The 21,871-nt window shown below is 41.6% G+C and overlaps 1 protein-coding gene across 13 annotated transcripts in view; it reads left to right on the forward strand.

Moving 5' to 3' along the window:
* The first annotated feature begins 1,913 nt into the window (after positions 1-1,913).
* Positions 1,914-21,871, forward strand: part of Patronin (calmodulin-regulated spectrin-associated protein patronin) — a 62,766-nt gene continuing 42,808 nt past the window's right edge. For 7 of the 13 annotated variants that reach the window (XM_043415325.1, XM_043415332.1, XM_043415334.1 and 4 more), the window contains exons 1-2: positions 1,914-2,376; positions 4,177-4,711. In XM_043415325.1, coding sequence (XP_043271260.1) covers positions 4,328-4,711 — 384 coding nt within the window. In that variant the 5' untranslated portion in view covers positions 1,914-2,376; positions 4,177-4,327. Of the gene's footprint in view, positions 2,407-4,176; positions 4,712-11,323; positions 11,792-21,871 lie in introns of those variants that run through there. The other 6 variants (XM_043415327.1, XM_043415326.1, XM_043415328.1 and 3 more) reach the window with 6 other exon arrangements.

A 21,871-nucleotide genomic window follows, 5' to 3' on the forward strand; every position in this document is an offset into this window, starting at 1 on the left:
TGAAGGGAATGATTTTCAAGAAGAAAGAACAAAAGTTAGGAAGTAAGAAAAATATAATCGAAAAAAGAAAAACAAAAGAAAGGAGAAAGAAAAAAAGGTGAGAGAGTGCACTATTTTTTGTTGCTTTCGATTAATCGAACTGTATCTTAAATATTAATTGTATTTACTACAACATTTCAATGCAAGAGTTTAGAATTAAGGGATTACACAATATTTCATCGTGTGGCAAACGTATTTTTATTATTATTCATATTTCAATGTAGTTCTCGTTCGTGTGCTCTCCTTTCACAGGCAGCAAATTCATTCGTTTGATGTTTAGCACCATGACACAGAATTGCTCGAGTTCAACGTCTTGGGATCTAATGTTTTCTGTTACTTTTCGAATTGAAATTTTTCCGGAAATCTTATTTTCACTAGTTTTAACGCGAACCGAAAAAATTCTCCTTTGTTTATTGAAACAATGCTTGAGGGCTGTCTACAAAGTTTCGTCCGAGATTCTGTTCGAAAAACATTTTTCATGCGTGCTATTTTCACTACCAGCGAAATTTTCGTTTGACGCGAGAACTATGTTAAAACAATGTGTCACAGCGACCGAGCTTGCCAGTACGAAAAAAATGAGTTGCGAACTTCGAAACGTCTTTTTTTCAAATGGTTTTCACATGGTCGATCGGATTGAAAAAAAAATCGAGTCTGTTTTTCCGATGTTTTGGCACAGACGCATATTTTTTTTCATTCCGATTCGGCTGTTCTATTCCCGAGATTGTACGTTCAAATGTCCCGAATCGATGTGCGATCACAGTTCTTCTACGCTGTCAAAGTGTCAACAGGAACAAACATTTCTGATTGGAAATGAGACTGTTGCGTGCAGGTTATTAGCGTAGATTTTTATTTTACTTTATATTTACGCGAGGTGTATAGACGAGGTTTTTCCATAACCTTTTTATTCGTATTGACCATGTAAATACTACGTAGATGTAAATAATTTAGTCATGTCATGTCCAATCTCAATTCTGTATATTATAATATAAGAAATAGAAAACAGCACCATACGAGATCGTCGTAGAATGATTTTTGTTTTTGGAATGCTCCTATCCCGTTAAACCGACACGAGTGTTTTCAGTGTTTTCCAAACTGAGGTATCACTCTTTTTTTTTTTCGTTGCTCGAGCTGGGCATGATGCAGTCACGGAGTGAAATCTGAATTCGAAGATTTTTAGGTTATGATACTTGTTTATATTTGAATATGGCGGTTTTCGAACATTTTTGTTTCGCATCGTTATTGTTATTTAATCATCGTCGTAAGATACTTTTGAAAAACATCAAAAACTGTAATATTGGTATCTTTCGAAACTCAAGTTTGTCGTTTGATTTTTGTACTGGAGCTCTGGTGGTCGACATCGAAATTATGAAGACAGAATTGCGTTACTTACAGTCGATAAGGCGAACATGTGACTTATCAACACTTTTCTTAGAGTGTATGAGCGTTCAAAGATGGCGCTCGAGTTTCTTTTGATCGTCTACTGGAGGATTTCGATTCATTCGGTTTTGCAGTTCTCAATATTATTAACCGACAACAGCAGCAGCGACGGGACGGTCGCGGAACTGCGTCGTTGCTGATTATCGACTCTCGAATACCATCAGATTTTTTAATTGAATTTCTATCATTTTTTCCTATTCCTATCTTCTCGCAGAATTGCTTCGAGATCGTCGTCGTCTTCTCTTATATTGTCACAGACGTCACATAATTTTGTAAAATCGAGAGATCGATCTCTCGACATTTATCGATTCAATTTTATACAACCCATAATGCCATAATATATGAAAAGTAGAAGTAGTGGTAGTTGCGCTGATTCGCCGTAGCGCTCCCTCGCGGCGCAACGATTCGGGTTTTTTGTTCACTATGGTCGGCGGCGAACGTGCCATGAACATGGAGTTCTTTCGTGTCTCGTGGTATTTAGAGCTTACAAAAGCCTATCGAGTTTAACGAACGTGCCAACCAAAACTTCTGCAGTTTACGGATACGCCGCGAGGAGCGAGAAATTCGTTACAATTGACTGACGTTTAGAAGCTCAGAGTGGATTATTACCATTAGTTTTCGGTGTTGTGTGCATCTAGTGCGCGGGTTTTGAGATCCTCAAAGTTGTGTGTCCTGTGCTGCTGCTGCAAGCGAGAGATCGGCCTTGTTTCTCTTCTCGAGATTTTGTGCGCGTTCGACCGCTGTCAATTCGCTGTTGCGCTACGAAACTTGACTCGCGAAAATAGGTGGTTTAATAATTACGATTTCATATTGATCTCAATCAGTGTTACGTGCCGCCGTGTGTCAATCGAAAATAATACTTTTTTGCTTAACCTCGGTGAGCCAAAGTGTCGCGAACAGGTACGCCCATTTGCGGAAACACTTCGTAATGTATTCTCTTTTTCCCCTTTATTTCTATTCTTAACGTTCATAAGAGCTTTTTTCTCGTTACCAATTTATATATCTTTCATTTTTCACGGATTGTCAACATTTTTCGTGTCTCCTTGCATTCGTTTCCCCTTTTTTAACGTCATTTCGTCAGTTTTGCTGTTTCAATCTCTTTCAATTAATAACGGATTTCTCCTGCAATCAAAGTTGTTTTTCAATGCAGTTGATTTTTCAGCTTTCTAAAATTTTTGAGGTTTTGCCACGATACTCTTGACCAAAAATTTTTGAACTGACATGTCTATGAAGTTTTTCCCGGAATCGTGCTGATTTCCGAGAATCTAAGCCGGACTCGAAGTGTCCCCGTGTGTTGTCACTCCCATCGGTCATTTTTTTTTGCAACAACATTTCGTCAGGGTCGCTACTGGAAAAATTTCGATTCTCCCTTTCTACGGAAGCTCAAAACTCAGTATTTATTTTTGAATATAAAATCATTATCCTGATATTACTTGAGACCAATTTTTTTTTCAAAACAGTCGCGAAATGTTTTTTCTTTTATTTTTTTGTGTTGTCGAGTTTTTTTTCAACGACAATGTTCGTTTTCAATTGTGTGTCCCCGTAGATAGATCTTCTTCCGAATGATTCGTGCGGAGGGCGGGGGTTCGCGAGCGTAGAACGTGCCACTTTCGTTTGGGCGCAAAATCGATAGAGCTTGCACATTCCACGAGGCAACACGAGTTTTTCGTCGTTGCCTCGTCCGAGTGTACTTGTTGATAAAAATAGTTTATTTTTCATTGTTTTTTACATCCTCTCGCTCTATATTTTTTCCAAATCTTCTTCGACAAGATTGAAGAAAACCTTTCGAGTGCAACAAAAAAAATCCTCGAGGACGATTTCATGTTTCTCTGACCCCCCATACACCGCTGTATATTTTCAGACATTTTTTCGTCAACGATCCAAAGATTCGGAATAAAATCTCGCGTAAGAGATGAACGGAAAAGAAACACCTCGTTATTATTCCCCACAATGTGCACGGTCGAAGGTCCACGTTTCGTTTTTTTTTGCGGTGATCGTACGCGACCTGCATTCTAAAAAAGGTCACGTTGCTCGGCCCGTTGTTCGGTGAATTTCTGCTTCGGCTTCTTTTTTTTTCTTATCTTATATTTAATTCGTATTTGATAGTCCTGTAGAGTTCGAACGGAAAACTGTTTTATCGACCGTTTTGAGGTTACTGTGTATCGCAAATCGGAAGAAAATTCTCTCGTAAACTATGTGACCGCCATAGCCGAGTGTCATTGTTATTATTCACTGTAACGAGTGATCGTGCCGAGTGGCTTTCGAAATTCTCTGTAATCTCGTAAATAGTATGTACTTTTTTTCAAGCCATCTCTGCGAATGATTTAACGCGAGCCTGTACGTCCGTGTTTCCGTTCGCATGCACGTATGTGTCTGTGTATATAAATCTCGAGTTATTGATTGTACGTACGCAGAACTCGAAATGAAGGATGTGCTGATTAATGCACAAAGAAATACGCGAAATTCGATCTCGTATTTTTGACAAGAGAATAAATATTTGCCCAGCTCGTTGCAGTCATTTTTTATTCGAGTATTCTCTCAACAGCCGTCGGGTCAATGATCGTCGTTGTGCCTCGTTAATAAATCGATCCGCATGGAAATACGTGCCTCGATCGTTCTTAATATTGCGAGACATTTTTAAATTCATGATCCTTCTGACGAACGAACAATAACGAGAATGAAATTTACATATTTTTTCAGAATTTTCGTACTAAACAATAATGTTGAGTGACAGGTGACGTGCGATTGTAAATTTCGTACGTAACGATTGGCAATGAAGAGATCAAGGACCCGCTCGAAAGTGTCATTCCTCGTGGCGTGCAATTGGTGATATCGAGACTGAAAACATTGAATGTGGAACACGATAACGCGTCTCTTTGCTAAGGGCAAATCGACGGAGTACGGTGAAGAGCCGATCGTCGAGGAGACCGAAAACGATAAAAACATCGGTAAATACGGAAACGCTTGTACGACGAAGCTCCGAGAATTAAGAAAGGAGAGCTCATCGAGGATTCATCAATTTTCGAATAGTGAGTGCTACGAAAACGGGGTGCCGTTGCCCAAAGTACCATCTGTCCATGTTTTCGTCCCGATGGAACGTAACATGGGCGATGAAAGACGCAGACCAAATGCCGGTGCTCACGGTGACCATCACCAACAACAACAACAACAACAACAACAAATTGGACCTTCCGGTGATGCGGAACACTACACCGACGCTTACGACACCAGACTGGTGAGTTTTCTTATTTTATTCAACTTCATTTTTTTTTCTCTCATTCATTTTCATTTTCTTACCGTACCGCGAAATAATCCAATTTCTTTGTTCTTGAAATTAGGGTGTTTCGACTATTTCTCGGAACCTGTACACGTACGAAGGCTACGAAAGCGCTAAAATTGATTATTTCTGTTGGATAAATCTTCGTCGAAAGTCAATTTTCCACATTTTCTTCAGTTGAAAAATGATTTTTCTTTTTATCTTTGGGCCAACTATATTTTTCGAATGTTTCAAGAGACGAAACTTACTTTAACGAAATAATTTTATCATTTTAGAAATATTATTGGTAGAGAAGCAACATTTTTGTACAAATTTATTATTACAAAATTATTACAAATTTTTCGACGAAATTTTCGTTGAAATTTCGTTACTAAAAAGGGTGCGAATAACGCGCGCGTACACACACGAAACCACCGAGACTGACGTCTTGGTTTTTAATTAATTAAGGAATCAGGAGCGTTAACGCAGCTCCGGATCTTCGGCCCGTTGCGAACCGGAGCGTTGTGGGAGTGCCCCCTGTCTGCCTCGGACATATACCCATGAATCTTAACCTTGCGCCCAATATTTTTTCAAATATTTATATTTTTTTGAGTTTTTTAAAAAAATGCTCACAATTAGTGCTCAGAAAAATAATTGTGTATATTGAAAAACTACGAAGTATAAATTCGGCAGGAAATAAATTGGAGAATTGCTGGAATTATTGAACAATTTTTTAGATCATTTCGTTGGACTCCAACGTTGGGAACTTCAGCATCATTCATAAACTAGGAACGATGATCGATTTGAGATGGAAAAGCCCGTGTTTGTGGAGTAACCACGAGCACGGTCCATTCGTAAATTCGTTCTTATTCCTTCGTTCTCGTTCCCAATCCGATAATCAATATACGACTGGATTTTCCAGGCATTTTCTTCCTCGGTTTTCCTCCTCGATAACGCGCTTTCCCAATAATTGTTATCGTTGATCGCGTCGCATACGAACTTTTCGAGTTGCGAGCTCGTTAAAAAACGGTGGTTGTCGCGTCGGTTTTGTTGGGATTTTTTCCGCGATATTTCTATCGACTTCGCGATTCAATTGACTTCGAATCATAATTGGCCTCGTATTTTCATCGGGATTTCAGCTCACAGAGCAAGAAAAAGCAGCGAAATTCACGGTTAACCAAAAAAAAAAGAGAGGCCAAGTTCCCAACGTTGGAGTCCAACGAAATTATCAAAAAAAAACCTTCAACTTGACAGTAATTCTCGAATTTTGTTCCCTACCGAATTTGCCATTCGTAGTTTTTCAACCTGCACCAATAATTAGGCGAAACAAAAAATTCCTCAATTGAAAATGTTTGTTCCGTTAAGTTCGTTGGACTCGTCGCAAACTTCAGTCAAAAAAAATGGCATTTTGCAGCATCTCGAAAACTGCGAATGAGCAAAATCGTCCATTCGCATTGAAATCTGATTTAAATTGACAGCAGCAGATTTTTTGCTGCACACGAATCTCGCAGTCCTTCGTCCACACGTTTCGCTCTGCACAGTCCATTAAAGACGCGATCGAAGTCCACGGTCGATCGGTTCGCGATCGAGGTTCCTTCCGCTGCCGGTCTCGCGCGCATATTCTCATGCACCTTTATTTCTGGACCCACGTGAGCGTGTGTGTTCCAAGATCGCATCGCGAGCGTTTTGCCATATCGAAGCAACTCGGGCACTCGAACTTGGCAGGATTTTTCCTTATTCGAATCAATGTCCTAGTGCGCGCCAGCTCCGATCTCGTGCGGCGATCGAGTCCAACGAAAATGGCAATAGCTTACACTGACAACTTTATTTCCTCATTCCTGGCGACCCCGCCATTGAATCGCAACAAATTTATTCGCACTCGCTGCACTGCTCGAAATTTATTCGCATTTGCAGTGTGAACAATTCGCGTACCAAGATCGTCCTTAAAATCGGATCGAAAGATAACGCGCGGCGAAATCCATCGAGCAAATTTCGGGACTTCGACCCCGCCCCTTGACGGCTGCGATCCCAAATTATTCACTGATAAAAAAGGGCCATTTTTTCCCATGAAAATCATTTTTCCACGCGATTTATTTGCGAATTTTCATTAATGTTCTCGGCCAGCCGAGAACGCGCACGAGATAAAAGAATTGAGTTTGGCTGGCTCGCGTATGACTCATCGAGTTTTAGACCGCGTGCGCATCGCTCGGGTCATTTAGTCTCGCTTGATAATTTCAAGAACGTTTTCATATCGCGATGTGATTCACAACACGGACGTTGGCGGACCTCTCTCCCCTCGTTCCAAGTATTTTTCAAATTCCTCATAAAATCAGGGGCAGGTTTCATTGATGAAAATTCGTTCGAGTTCTGTGCGTTAATGCAATTAAAAAATGAAGAAATTAATTCAAAATAATCAATGAGAAATACGAAATGAAATGAAGAAATAAATAAATCGACTCTAATTTGTCGAAAATTTTATTAAAGTCCCTAATAAATCGTTTCCCAAACGTTACAGTCGACGCTTTATTTTCCGATCACATATCTTTCCAGAAAATCACAACCCGAACAAATTATTGAGCTCCGGCCGAGGGGAGTCGAATGCATAAATTTCCTTCGATGAAAGTGAAAAGCTGAGAAGCACTTTTCAAATTGTTTTTCAATTTTTCCATTAAACTCTTTCATCAAACTATTTTTCCTCAATTATTTCATGATGAAATATTCATTTGTTTGAAATAATATAAAAATTGGATTTTATATGGACCGTCCAGATGAAGCTTGAGACATTTTTTGAGCCAACGTGCCACGTGTATTTTTATCCGATGTTCTCTTCAAAGTACACTGAAAACAGCGTGCGACACTGCGCCAGTTTTAGTGACAACCTTACTTGGCTCCAGAGTAAAACAAACAAGAGAATTTTTGGAGTAGACGATGACGCGAGAAAAAGCTCGCGAAAATGTATTGAACTTTGGGGAACTCGTCGTGGGATTTCTTCGTCGATGATACTGCTCCGCAAAACTGTTACTTCGAAATAAGCGTCGTCTCGTTGTTCTCACAAGCACTTTGTCCCCGAAAATCATTTATAAATAGAATTTCCCAGTATAATTCTTCGCTCGTAAGTAAAAAGAGAAAATACTTGTGGAAATCTAGACTCTCCAGTTGCCGGCCGGTGAACCCAGCCCGCTTGTTCTTCGCTGCTGCTTCTTCTTCTTTCTTATGCAATGGTTTCGTTATCTTAAGAACTCACGTGTCTAACAGAGCTGTGAGAGTTGAGCTCTCGTCTTTCGTGCACGTGGATTCGACGCACTCTGATTTTATGAATCGCACGAAAGTCTTAAGGAAGTTGAGGCTGTACAGTCATTTTTTTTACCCAAAAGTGATGACCTGTACCTTTGAAAAGTTAGGCCAGTTTACAGTTTGGCAATGTTGCATACACTTTAAAGAAAAGTTGGGGAAAAAAAGACGAAAAACTGGTGAAAGCTCAGTCGAAAACACGAACAGTGACGATCCTAGCCTCAAAAAACTGCAGGGAAAACGGATTATTATTAATATAATCTCAGCAAATCTCCTAATAAATCTGAAAAAATTGACATTATTCGGCAAGCCTTGCTCATGTTGCCCAAAAAATTTCATATTTTTAGCATCATTTTTAACGGAGATATCACCGAATGTGTCTTGACTTCCATAAGATTACATGTTATTTGGCCCAAATTGTTATTGATTTTTCTCAGCAACGACGCTCCTAAACTGTCTGAAAATTTAACTGATTTTTTTTACACTTCACTTTATAAGATGCAATCGGTTTAAAAGCGGTGACATCATTTTCATTCTAATGCCTCAACTTCCTTAACAGCAGAAAATTAGGACGATTTTTCAAAGCTTGAATTCGCATTTTCTGTTGTAAATTTCTTTGCATACAGAAGTGACGATTCCTTTCTCGTACTTTTTCGCTCCCGCACACTTTATTTTCTACAATAACCGATGAACCAAACGCACCATTTATGAGGCCAATATCAATAAAATCAGCTAGTCCCCGTCAACACGTTTGAGCCCACGAAGTTTGCAACGTTCGAGTCCAACGAAATATGGTCTAAAAAACTCTCCAATAATTCCAGTAATTTTCCAATTTTTTTCACCGATTGGGTTCTGGGAGTCGAGAAAAACGTTCATTTCCAACAGAATTTCCCACATCAATATTTCCCTCAAAAAAAAAAAAAACATTTTCCATTCGATTTCCAGTCCTCCTCACCAAGAGGACTCCTCTTGGCTCGTATTAATCTTCGGTCTATTTTTATTTTTTGTTCTTAACCACTCAGAGGGAAAAAATGTTCCCTCGTTGCGATTGAGCCCAATATGGTCGTGTCCCACTGTCGACGTGGGTGTCGCGCGACGTCCATACAAATATATGTACATTTATATCGCTAAGAATGGAACATGTGCCCGGTGTACTCGGTTTTTCATTCACTCGTTCGCTTCTCCGGACTCGGTGCCCTGGCTTTTTGTCACAACTCTCGGGAATATCGAAACCTTCGGTATTTTATTCACTATCCAGAGTTTACTCTCGCGTTTTTACGCTCGTATGAGATTCCCGCGGCAAAACGCAGCCGCAATGGTCAGAAAGAGGCTCCGCAGAGAAAACGTCTCTTCGGGGGCGTTAGAGGAAACCATTTGCTGTCGTTTATTACGTACGTGTGATGGAAAACCTCATTCGGAAACTCTAATATCGAAAATCCGTTAACTTTCTTCGCCTTTTTTCGAAGCCACGTTTTATGGATGCTTTCGTTCTGGAAAATACTTTTTTTTTCTCACAGTCAGCTGTAAAATCAATTCATGCTGAATAAGATCGTCGAAGAAGCGAGGACGTGCTCGACAGTTATTTCACATTCGTAAGTAAATAATGGGCGTGGGCTGCTCAGTGTCACCACGCAGCTTTGGAGCACGACCAAACAAAATGAGCCATAAGAAGTTTCATAATTGCAATGCCCCGTTTCCATTCTCAAATGTCATTTCGATCACGTTACTTCTAGGATTCGCACAACTTCGTAAGAAAGCTTTTTTTCAACATCCGAATTGATGAAAAACGGTGAAATCACTTACGTACCGGAATCCATCAATTCGAAGATTCGTTTGAAAATGGAAAATTTCAAAGTTACGAAAACGTGTCGCCACAGGAGCGTACTTGAATTAATCAAACTTTTTCAAATTTAATCAATTATTGATTTAAAAATGTTGTCTAATCAATTTTTTATTTCAATTTATTTTTTGTTCATTGAATTTAAAAAAATTTTAATTTTCATTAAGGAGTTTCGGTACAGGCGATACAATGTTGCCATGCTAAAAAAATTCAAAAATTCAAAAAGTTCAGAATTTTATAAAATTTGGTGAACATATTCTTTAGTGCCAAATTTGACGACACAAATTTTTTAAGATTTTTCTTCTACACAGTTATCGAGTAATTGATCACTAAAGTTTACGTGTATAAGCATAGCGTTTCCATATATAGAGGTATACATTCCGGGCATGAGAAATCTGCTTTAATGCGTAATTACTCGATAACTAAGTAGAAAAAAATTTTGAAAAAAATTGAGTTTTCGCACTTGATGTTGAAGAACATTATCACCAAATTTGATCAATTTCTACGAAGCTGAAGTTTCCAACGTTGGAGTCCAACGAAATGAACGAAAAAAACGTTTGAAATTCACCAATTTTTTATTTCACGAATCGTTGGGTGCAGCTTGAAAAACAACGAATCGCAAATTTGGCAGGGAACAAAATAGGAGAATTACTGCAATTATTGGAGAGTTTTTTTCGATCATTTCGTTGGACTCCAACGTTGGAAACTTCAGCGTCATTCAATTTCTTAATATTTTGACTTCTGTACCGAAACTCCTTAAATTGAAATTGAATGAATTATTAATTGAAATTGAATGAATTAGGAAAATCGAATGAAATATCTGGTCGGCATTCCAGTGATGTAAACTTCGATACCTCGGAGCAGCACAATCATGACGAAAATAATAAATAATGAAAAGCACTGCGAGCAAAGCTGCAGCCTACGCGTGTCGCGGTACAGATGCGTGCGTAGCCCTCCTTTTCCTCGCTCGTATCCGATGCATAGAGCGCCGCCAGCTGACTCACGGACGCAGCACAATAAACTGGTGTTGTTTGCTCGGGAATCAAGACTCGACTGGCACACGCTCTCTTCATCTTTTCTTTCCCTCTCCTTTTCTCGCCTGTTCTCTCTCTCCCTCGCCCACGTAATTCGCGTATGCCTCCTCTCAGTCTCCTTCTAAATTCTCCTCTCCCTCGGAGCTTGTATTTTTTCTAACTCAATGCAGCAGACGGCAAACTTACGAGGAGAAGGAGCGAGTAGTTTATTCGTGGCTGCCAGTCGGTTCCGTTCTTTCTGGGCTCGCGCGCGCCACGTTCTCGTTGCCACTCTTCTGCGGTGCCGGGAGTTGCTCTCGTCGGGAGATGCGAGGGGTTATTACTTTTGTCCAGTTTTCCTGAGGCCGGTAGTAGCGAGGAAAAACAAACGCTTTGGAACGAAGGATGCTTTTGTGGTCGGTAATAAATCGACAAAAGTTTCAATAAAGCCTGTGAAAAGATCGCGGTGTGCGCAAACCGGGACGATTGGATCGTGAAGATTGGATGCGCGCTTTCGCAGTACCTTAATTATTCAACAGACAAAAGTCGAGTGAATTTGTCAAAAATTTGTGTTCATTATCGACCCGAAGCAGGACGAGTGCCTCGAAAAGTTTGCCGCATGTTTTCCCCTCCGGATGTGTTCCGTACGCACGAAATCGTGTGATTCATTGAAATGTGAAGTGCGAAGTTTTTTATTGCTGGATTACTCACCGAACGAGATTCAGGATACGCCGATTTATAACGAGCCTTTATCCAAACGCGGAGTATCGAAGAAACGAAAAAAACAAAAAATCATTCGAATAAATGGCCAGCGAGGTCATGCTGGCGCCGAGAACGGCGCCGAAGACATCCTGCGACTTGGAAATTGACGATGTCAGGGATGTCTTCAGAAACGCCTCCGTCACGACCGTTTATGTGAGTCTTGCAAACTCCGGCTTTTTATATTTCTCCTTTTCTTATATTTCCTTCTCTCCTTACTTATTTACTTTCGCGATCTGGAATAAGATCAAAAACTGTAAGTCCTACATATTTGTAAAACACGACGACGAGGGGTTCGACTCCCTCGGATCAAAGAGGACACCGCAGCTGCACCCGTTCAACCGGAAGCGCCGAGTTCCCTTCCCTCCCCTCCCCATTCCCTCTCCGGAGAAAATCGCTCATCGCTTTTGTGCAAAGGACATTTCATAATTGGCGCCGTTGCCGATCCTCGGCCCTTCGATCGAACGAATTCTCCGCGATCGGACATTACTTTTGCTCTCGAAGAAAAATCGATGCTTTGACGCGATTTTTCAAACAGTGCTTCGCTCCAGGGCGCAGTTTGATTCTCCCTCAACAAATGCCTTCACGAAAATTCATTTTCGCACTGATTTCGAATAAATTCCCCCCAAGTTTCCATACACCGAAGCCTCCAAAGCCTCCTGCCACATTTTAACTCGCGTCTCACACTCCGTTTTTTCGTCTCTCACCGATTTCAAAGCGTGACCAAACGGAAATCCTCTCTGACGTCGCCTATATCCGTCGCCTCTCCCCTCTCGCCTTTCTTATTCTTTTATCGTCTTGTTCTCCAACCGGTCGATTCAATGTAGCTGCACAGACCACAGGACTCGAATCTCCCCTCGCCTCTGCTCACCGAGGGCTCATTACGCGTCCTTGAAAATCTTGTAACAGACACTTTGTTCGATGTAACTATATCCACGTCCATACTTTCGTATATGTGCACCGAGTGGTGTACGTACATAAATTTTTCAGCTTTTTCCTCTCTCACGACGATGTTGAATGCAGGTGAGCCATCACGCTCACCGTAATTACCAAGAATGAGCATCCCAAGGCCCTTCGACTATTTTTAACACTTTACGACTCCGCTCGATCTTCAGCATTAAACGCTGAGAAGATTCGATTCTTCAAAAAGCATCGAACCAGTTCGCCTTTCTCTGCGATCAGCCTTAAGATTTGTGACTAATTTGAACAAACTTTTTCTCCCCTGGACGGACGATCAGAGGAGCCTGATCATTGGGCACGATTAGGGTGAATTTTGCTCGTCAAAATTCACGCATTTTCGTTTAAACTTTAATCGAATAGAAAATAAAAAATATTCAACAACGCGAGCGGATTTCGACACAAACGTTTCCAGACGTTCAGCTAAAACGATAAATCTCGCGTCGCTATCTTTACGACTCCTGCGACTGATACGCTTCGTTTCCGAGATTATGGATTAAAACTGACGTCCGGCAACAAGATTCGAGAGTGAACACGACTGGAGGAGTACGCGTGACGAAAAAGGGACCAAATTCCGGTCGGTAAACTTCAACTTTGAATGATTTTCCAGTCGAAGAAAAAATCTATCATAATTGTCGTGCCTAGAATTTTTTGTCGAGTTGTAAATTTTATTCTCATCGGGTTCGTTGCGAAAGGAAACGTTTCGTCGAGCATTCGTTTTTCTCTTCAGCTTTCAAGCGAACGACGACTAAATTCGAGAGGATTTTTCAAGCCCAATTTAATGAAGCGTTTTCGAATGACCCTTCTCCCGAGGTTTTCTCACGTGAAACTTCCCAAAGGCATTTTATAGTTTCTCTCAGTTTCTTTCTCTTTAATGACCTGGCATGAGCGTCTCGCTTTTTGTAATTTATGGACCCGACGACCGGCTGACCGGCCCTTCCGTTTCGTCGACGAAGCAGGAGCACTCGATCGGCAATGCTCTCTCTAATTCAGGTTCACTTTCCCTCTTTTACTTTTCACGTGTTTGGCCCGCGTTGATCTCCTGTCCGGATGCCCTCCGAGTCTTCTGCCTTCGGCGATTGTCGCTTGTATCGATACTCACGAGTTTGGGCGTTACTTTTCCCGGTGGCAAGCCCTGCAGATCCGGACCGATTCGGTTTCGCTGGTTTTTCTATTCGCGACTCCTCCAGCCAGCACTTTTCGGTGGTATTTCATCCTCTCCGCAGCGATTGTTTGCCCCGTGCGTTAATTGGGCGTCAGTTTCTGCGAGGAGCAACGAGAAGTGTTGGACTGAGAACCGCTGCGAAAAGTCTGGAGAGAAAAAATTTCATTCAAGTTACGAAATCGTAATGCTCCCGTGACCAGGACGCCTGTGCGACGCTGATGTGTCTGGACGTGGGTTTGTTCTCGGGCGCGGGGGCGGAAAATCATGAAACCCGTGACAGAAAGAGCGAGGGAGAGGGAAGGAGACCAAATCAAAACGAGAGAAGAGAGCGAGGCACGCAGGGGCGGGGGCATTTGGGCGAGGCAGGCGCATCTTCCGGTCAATAAATATTCCGCGAATATAATTGAGACTCTCGGCTCAAAGCGTAGAGTGAGTTAGCGCAGTAGAAAACAAACATTTTCTCCGCGCTATTATTCCTTTTGCCGAAGATTCTTCTCCCGTTAGAGCAAAGCGTGAATATCTCGCGAGTACCCCGCGCACGAGAGCTTGAAATATGCGTGTGTAAGACGTTCCAGGAGAGCACACGTAACGCACGTAATATTATAGACAGTAAATCTTCCGTGTACACTCCCGAGTTCTTAGATAATTCATAATTCTTCATTCCTCTGGCAATTTCCTCATGATTATGGATCACGAATTTCCTTAGCCGTACAGGATCATTTATCTCTTCTGTTCGGAGCGTGAATGTGTATTTTAGCAGATTAGGTGAAGCAGCGAGGCTGCTTCACGGAGCTGCTTTTCGAAGAAAATCACGGGCTTTTCAATGTGCCCGCGTACCATTTTTCGACCTCTTTATTTTCCATGGTAATCGCGTGCTCGCAATGAACGCGCGCGAGCGTTTGCTCTCGAGCTGGATAACTTTATCGCGAATGCTGGACCCGCCGCGTTTTTCGTTCGTTTTTTTCAAGCTTTTTTCGTCACCTTCACGCACATATGTGCGTGTGGATATCTTACGCGATCGTGCACGTATCAGGATTCTCGAAAGCGAGTGTGGGCTCGTGGAATGGAGTCCGCACCCACGTGGTCACCGGAGAAAAACAAGTGCGAGCTACTCCAGGCTATCACTAATTATTCGTCATTTACGAAACGAGGGAAAACGGGAAAAATGACAGATTTCGAGGGAAAATTCATCAACGCTGGGGAAAAACATTGCGTGTATTTTGATGGGATCGAAGAAGCAAGCTTTGTCGATTAAAAACACGTTCGTACGAATGAAAAGGAAAAGCCAAGTTTACGGAATGAAACAGGGCACAGGAACGTTAAATGGACCCATAAAAACGTCAAAATTTCTCCACAAAACTCCGCGCTCTTTTCTATTTCGGTACTTCCTTCGGGAAAAGATTGCTGGTAACGCGCACAGAGTCGTCGAGTTCTCACTTCTCGTGTGTACCGAGCTGCTGAGATATCTCGGCGGTGGGCGAATTTCTACGAAAGCGTTTCGCTCCCACCCCGAGGTCGCGTCGTCAAACACATTTTTTATGGTTTCTTTGCATCTTCTCGGTTGTTTTTTTCTTTATATTTTTCACGCATTCACTCTCGGTACGAGTCTCTCTCCCATCGTGAAACCACGACGCGTTTTACTCTCTCGAGTCACTTCCGCGACGTTTCGAGCTTATGAATGCGCCCTCTCGGCGCATTTAATACGTCAATCAAAATAAATTTACCCGAACCGTGGCCAAAGGCCTCTCGAATGCGACTGCGAGACACGACGCGGAACAACGCAGACGTATAACGATTCCACGTTCGCCAAGAAACTTTTTTTCCTTCAATAATCTTTCTCATTCGGAATAAACAATTAGCTGAATCTATTTGTCATAAAAATTCAATTATTTTTCATTTAGCAAGCCCGACTCGAGCCACCTCCATAATAAAGAGACTTGAGAGTCTTGAGACAAGTCATTGACAGCTTCGTCGTCTGCTGGCTCGAGATTAGCCCGGACTCGATAAATCTCCGAGCGAAACTTTTTCTGCTCCTGGAAGCAAAAATCGCACGATTTTATTCGATAACGAAATTCTTGAGAACTCGACAAAATTGAACTCCGTCGATTGGGCTCAAAAAAAAGTGCGATCGATGCCGTAATTCGATTACCAAATGAACTGCCTTAAATAATGCGAAAATTAATAATTCCCATATATGCGCCTGTTACAAATTGGACCTAAAAAGTTTTGGGATTGGCCACGCAGTGGCACTGTAGACGTTGCTCACGGTCCCTATTAGCCCGTTTCTTATTTTTATATGGGATGTTATCGCGAAGGTATTTTCCCTTGAAATATTTGAGTTGAGTAATTTTCAGTACAAAATCGTTACTTTTTCACTTTATACCCAACGAGAGGGACAATTGTATTTGGTGTTGCCACAACGAATCGAATAATTCGTTTAAAATTACGTTTCATCTCGACTCACAATCAGTTATGGCTCAATGAATTCGGATGCCAGACCATTGAAAAACGGGTCAGAGTTCGTCGCATCGAAGAATAATTATTCCGAATAATTGTCGTCCATTTTTTTCAGATTATTGCTTCCATACTCCACAAACGTAATCCCACATTTTAACATCAGAGATTCAACAGAGAATTCTCATTTAAAAATGTATGCATTATCGCAGTGCTAAAAATTGAAGAAGAATTTAGGATTTTTTAAGGGTACAACAATAACGATGCACGCAGGTGAGAACCCCACCGACGAAAGTCATTCGAGTCGCCTTTGCTACGAGAAATTTATGCAGACGTGAATTTTTCTTCGTACTTTATAACGTGCCTCGCTCTCGAACGAGACTTGAGAGATGCGTGGGTGATTTGGTGGGTGGATTACAAACGGTACGTTATTATTCCTATCTTTATTCGATATTATATATTACACTCGTATCCGTACAGGTATTACGAAAGAAAAAGGAGTAACTGACATTATCGAGCACTTATATCGCTCGATTTACGACCTTTTATTTGCTAGTAATCGACGAATATATTTATATTTGTACGTATATAGTGTTCGCTCGTGAGAACATTGTAAACAACACTTGGCAGTTTCGTTTAATTCTCGATCCTGTTGAACAATATTCGTCAAACTTTCACAACGTGTACTCGCTTCGATCGCGCAGCGCCCACGCTTGTGGCCGCAGGAGATTCTCTGGATCATCGCATTAGAAATGGACCCTTCGTCACTCGTCAACGATTTCGAGCGCATTTGTGTGTCACGTTTTATTATAGATTTTATGAATTCTCTAATTATGAGAGTCGAGCGGAAAGTCGGTCTTGCGCGACTTTTTTTTTGTCATCGATCCGAGGATCGCGATTTTCGAAAAGCCAATGAGAAGTCGATGTTTCCAGGATTTTAAGGGATTTTTCGAGCCCGAATAATCAATGGCGCGTTCCTTGGATTCGGCTTCGAAAAATCCCCGGTCTTTTCCGACTCCGAAAGCTCGGAGCGTGTGCGTTTACTCTGACGGTTCACACAAAGTGTTGAAGCCTCAGCGAACGTGGCCGCGCCTCCGCAAATGTGTTTTCTCTCAATTAACTGCTTATATTTCCCTCCGGGTCACTCCTCGGGCATTTTCGTCTCCAGTTATTCCATCGTTGACGTAAGCGCCCTGGAAAAGACGGTGTCGCGTTCGTCTCTGACCGCAGAATTGATCGTTTATTTATTCTCATAACTGGCCTTATTACGCGCATCGCGAGACGTTTCGATCCCGAAAACTTAATTGGTCACCAGCCGTAATTGCCATGGCGTAAGATTCCTCTCATTTTAATAGAAATTCCGGTGCGACGCACGCTCATGTTTTTATAACGATGAAACATCGGAACACTGAGCCGCGAGATTATTGAGAATTTACGAAAAAAAACCAGCGCGTTACACTCCTCATGAAAAATTTCGAGCTATAAAAATATTGTAGAAATCGATAATGAATTTCGGGGACTGAAAAATACGCGATTTCAGAAGCTAACGATCTCACTTATTTTCCTCAACATAAAACGAGCGTTAGATATCGATGTGATAAACGGCTCGAGATGTTGAGAAGTGAGTGTAATTTGGAGTGGAATGGCCGAGAGGCCGAAAAGCAGTCGCGGGAGAGATTCGTGAGAGAATCGCGAGTCTCGTCGAACTCGAGGCTTTTGCTCAACAGGCACGTGTGTGAGGGCAGGTGTATAAATAACTCTAGTCCCTGGTTTTCTAACCTATGCACACGTATATAGTGTAAGCTGTAAGAGAACAGAGCTCTCGTATATATGGGGCCTGTATCACGCCAACTGCACCGAGTGAATCGACTTAGCAACCTCTCGCCGATCCCTTCCGCATTATTCGACCGCCTTATCGAGTCCGCATACGTTATATCGCGTCGCGGGCGCTCCCCTCTGCTTCCGTTTCTCTGCAATGACGCAAGGTCGTCTTTTATCCTGGTGGGGAAGATGCTAGCAGTTACAGATCATTTATCGAACTGATTTTAGATCGAGGAGCAACGAAAATTCGTCAATTTGTTTTCACTTTAAGTACATTCGACGTTGCGATACAATTTTTACACTTTACGCTCGCAACTGCTGGAGGTTTGACACGAAACGAGCAAATGCGAAAAACAATTGAGCAAAAATCATTTCGATTATCAGATTTCTCAGTTTTTTCTACAAAGTCGATCAAAACATTGATTTTTCAGTGTTCGCGTATGAAAAATCGCTCAATTAAGGTCAAACGTCTCATTTCGAAATGTATCAATATTATTTTTCTACTCGTTGAGACGAAATCGCAAATACGCCGTACTGCACGGAGAAAACGGTTTTTTATGGTTTTTCAAGAATTTTCAAAGTATTCAGGCACCGATTACAAACAGTGTAGTTTTTTTTGAATTTTCCTATTTTTCGTCCCTCGAATTTCAAGCAGCTTTATGTCAATAGCAACTTTATGTAAATCACAAATTTTCACAGTCAGCGTAGTAAATTCTACGATAAATACACGAATATACACCGAATACGTGTGACATTTAACCATACAATTAATTTTTTTCAGGATTGTCCAAGCATGCTTTACAATATAACCATTTGAAGTGACTGAAAACATTTTTTACTGTGCTTATAGAGAAAAAGAGTCTCGAGTCTTTTTAATAAAGGGTATGGGTATTGGTCTTTTTGCTATGGCGTATAGAACATGATAGAATCCGTTTTCTCCCTGCATGTGAGTCATAAAACTGTACAAAATGGCCTGAAAACGCCAAATGTCAATCAACCATCGAAGAACACACAAAGACTCCAAAAACATGTAAATGCACTGGCTCGCAAGCTTCTCGATCGAACCAATGAAATAGAAGACTGGAACGGATGAAGCCTCTGGACCTGATTAATTAAGCAGACGAATAATACGAAATAAAAAAATGTAAGATCATCGAAGGCAAATGCAATCATCGCTAGACGGGGGATCGATTCTAAATTATAAAGAAAAATCGAGCAATTTAATCGCACAGCACAATTATTGAATATTCCCCACGGAACAGATTGTTGCTTATAATATTGTCAATAAAAAAAAAGAAGAAAAAAATAGAGACGAAAAGTTTGAGAAAAATGTTTTAGTCGACTCGACTTTGCACTGGTTAAATCCTGGAAATGTTGAGTTACATATTTACACGTATACGCAGTCAGGTATTCCGTAAAGCTCAGCGATCCGTTGATGAGAATTTCCGCTCAACGGAGTAACGAACGATGCGAGAATTGACGCCGCCGAACCGGTCTCAAAGTTTCAGATGTCAAAACTTCTGTTCCTCTTCCGCAAATAAAACATCGACGTGACCCGGAGTCCTTTAAGTTAGGAGCAATGATGATCTTCGGGTGAAAACTCCCTTCACGAATGACTGTTTAATCGCTTTTTTAAGGGAGTGAAAAATTGATTGGCTCCGAGTTCCAATCCGGAAGTATTTTAAGCTCAATCGTAGAGTAACTTCGTCTCCTGGTCGAATGGAAAAGCAGTTTTTCTTGGTCGCTGTTCAGAGACCTTTAACGACCTGAGAAAACTGAGATGACCTTTGAGGGACCTTGAAGGCTCCCTAAAAAATAGAAATTCCAAAAGTCAGACCAATTAACGTCGACGTATTCGAGTTTTAATTAAAATAATAATTATATGCTGTAAAGTTTATCAGCGTCAATTTATTCGCTCGAAGCTGATTAAATAACGTTCAATTTTCTTATCTTCGATCGTGTGCATATGTTTAACTTTTTGTTTCAAAATTTTCCGACGAATCAATCATGATTCGTCGCTTTTTTTCAGCGATACTTCAACTGGGATCCTAAAACACGAAACTTGGCCTACATGACTCAACGTTTCTTCAATCGCGTTCGACATGCCCTTTTGTTCTCTATCACTCGATAAATTCATTTATGGGAATGGCGTTCGACATGAAAAAAGAATGAATTTTATGCTCGTACACGCTCGGCAGGCCCTTCCCACCGCGGGGACGTGCGCCTGCATCGTATATTGAAAATTGAAAGTGTGTGAAAATTTGATTGATCTTAAAAAACGAACGTTCGCTCTCGGAATTTCGTCATTTCTTTCATCCCAAGTAATCCGTGGTCTCGAATCCCATGAAAAGGAATTTTTCTCTGCACTGAAAAAAGAATTTTCGAAAGAAACGTCGTCTGAACCGAAATATTGTGTTCGATAATGGCAAGAAAATATTTCAGAGGCAAAAAAACGATCGGCGAGTCTCGAGACAATTTATTGCCCGGACGAATCGGGCATCTGAACAAATTCATGTTAACGCGCAACGAAATGTCATCGGATTGATCCTGACCGATCGCGGTTTGGACAACTTAACAATTGATATTCGAACGTATGTCAAAGCAACTAAAAAGCATGCGTCAGCAAATAAACGATACGATTTGTCCGATGAAAATCACTCGGCTTCTATTTCGTTGATGAAGTTCCCACGATTTGGTCCGATAGAGAAAAAATCATTTGCTACTCAACAGTCTTTCGTTCCTCCAAATTTTGGTCCAACAAAAATTGGATTCGGTTGAGTGAACAATTTGTTTCGTCAGTGCAGTGAACTCCCATCGTTTCTTCGTGCTCCAATAACCAAACCCGACGAAAGAGATGAATCCATTGATCAGCGTTCTGCTGTCCCATTTCTACAGAAAGTCATTTCGAATTTGACATTTTCGGGCACTCGATTCCAAGCTCCTTTCAAAAGTAGACTCGATAAGTCAACAACTACGAAGAACAATATTGAAATCAGCAACGGTTCATTCGTTCACACTCCTCGCAGCGCTAGTCTCGCACAACGAACGCGCTGCAAAGAAAATTTTGATACAGTCGAGTTGTGGGGTCGTTAACCCAAGTAATTATAAGAATTGAGTTAGCACCGTTACGGATCTTCGATCGCGCCGCCCGGAGACCGTCCCGGTCTCGCGTCCTCTGGGCTCTTTAAAAGATTAAGAAAATCGGATGTGAATCGTGCAGCAATGTGCAACGAGAGGCGAACAAAGAGGAGACGATTGTTACGGCGGGAGAAACTCGAGCGAGTTGGTGCAGTTGGAGATCGTGGCTGCCGGAATTTCCGGGCGGCAACCACGTGGATCCTGGTGCACTCGAATCTTCGTTCTTCTCATTATATTTTCCATCTCGCTTCGTCCCTTTATCGCCATCTTCCTCGTTTCTCTTTCCTTCTCGGATTCCTCGCGTTCTTTCTTTTGTTCAAACTTGCGGAAAGTCGGAGCTTGGACTATTCGGTGGGTTGAAAATTTCTTTCAATCAGTCATGGGCCACAAAAGTCGTGCATCACTCTGATTGTGATTAATTGATATATCCGTAACGGTATTATCGCTGTGTATAATCACAAATGCCGGAGAGCACACACGGACACTCGCGCATGCACACTCTTCCGAGCCTTTTCTCGTTAACTTACTGAATACCGTACCTCGAGAAAGCATCCTCCTCGGACACGCTTTGGACGAGGCGCGTTTATTCATCAAATTATTCGCCACGTATGCCAAGTTGGATGGTCTCACGGAGGGAAAAAAGCCTCGGTTGCCTCGGGTTTGCGCGTTACGCCAGCTTACTTGTGCCCTTTTACTTGCCA

The sequence above is a fragment of the Venturia canescens genome, chromosome 3 (assembly GCF_019457755.1).
Source record: "Venturia canescens isolate UGA chromosome 3, ASM1945775v1, whole genome shotgun sequence".
In the NCBI taxonomy this organism is placed as follows: domain Eukaryota; kingdom Metazoa; phylum Arthropoda; class Insecta; order Hymenoptera; family Ichneumonidae; genus Venturia; species Venturia canescens.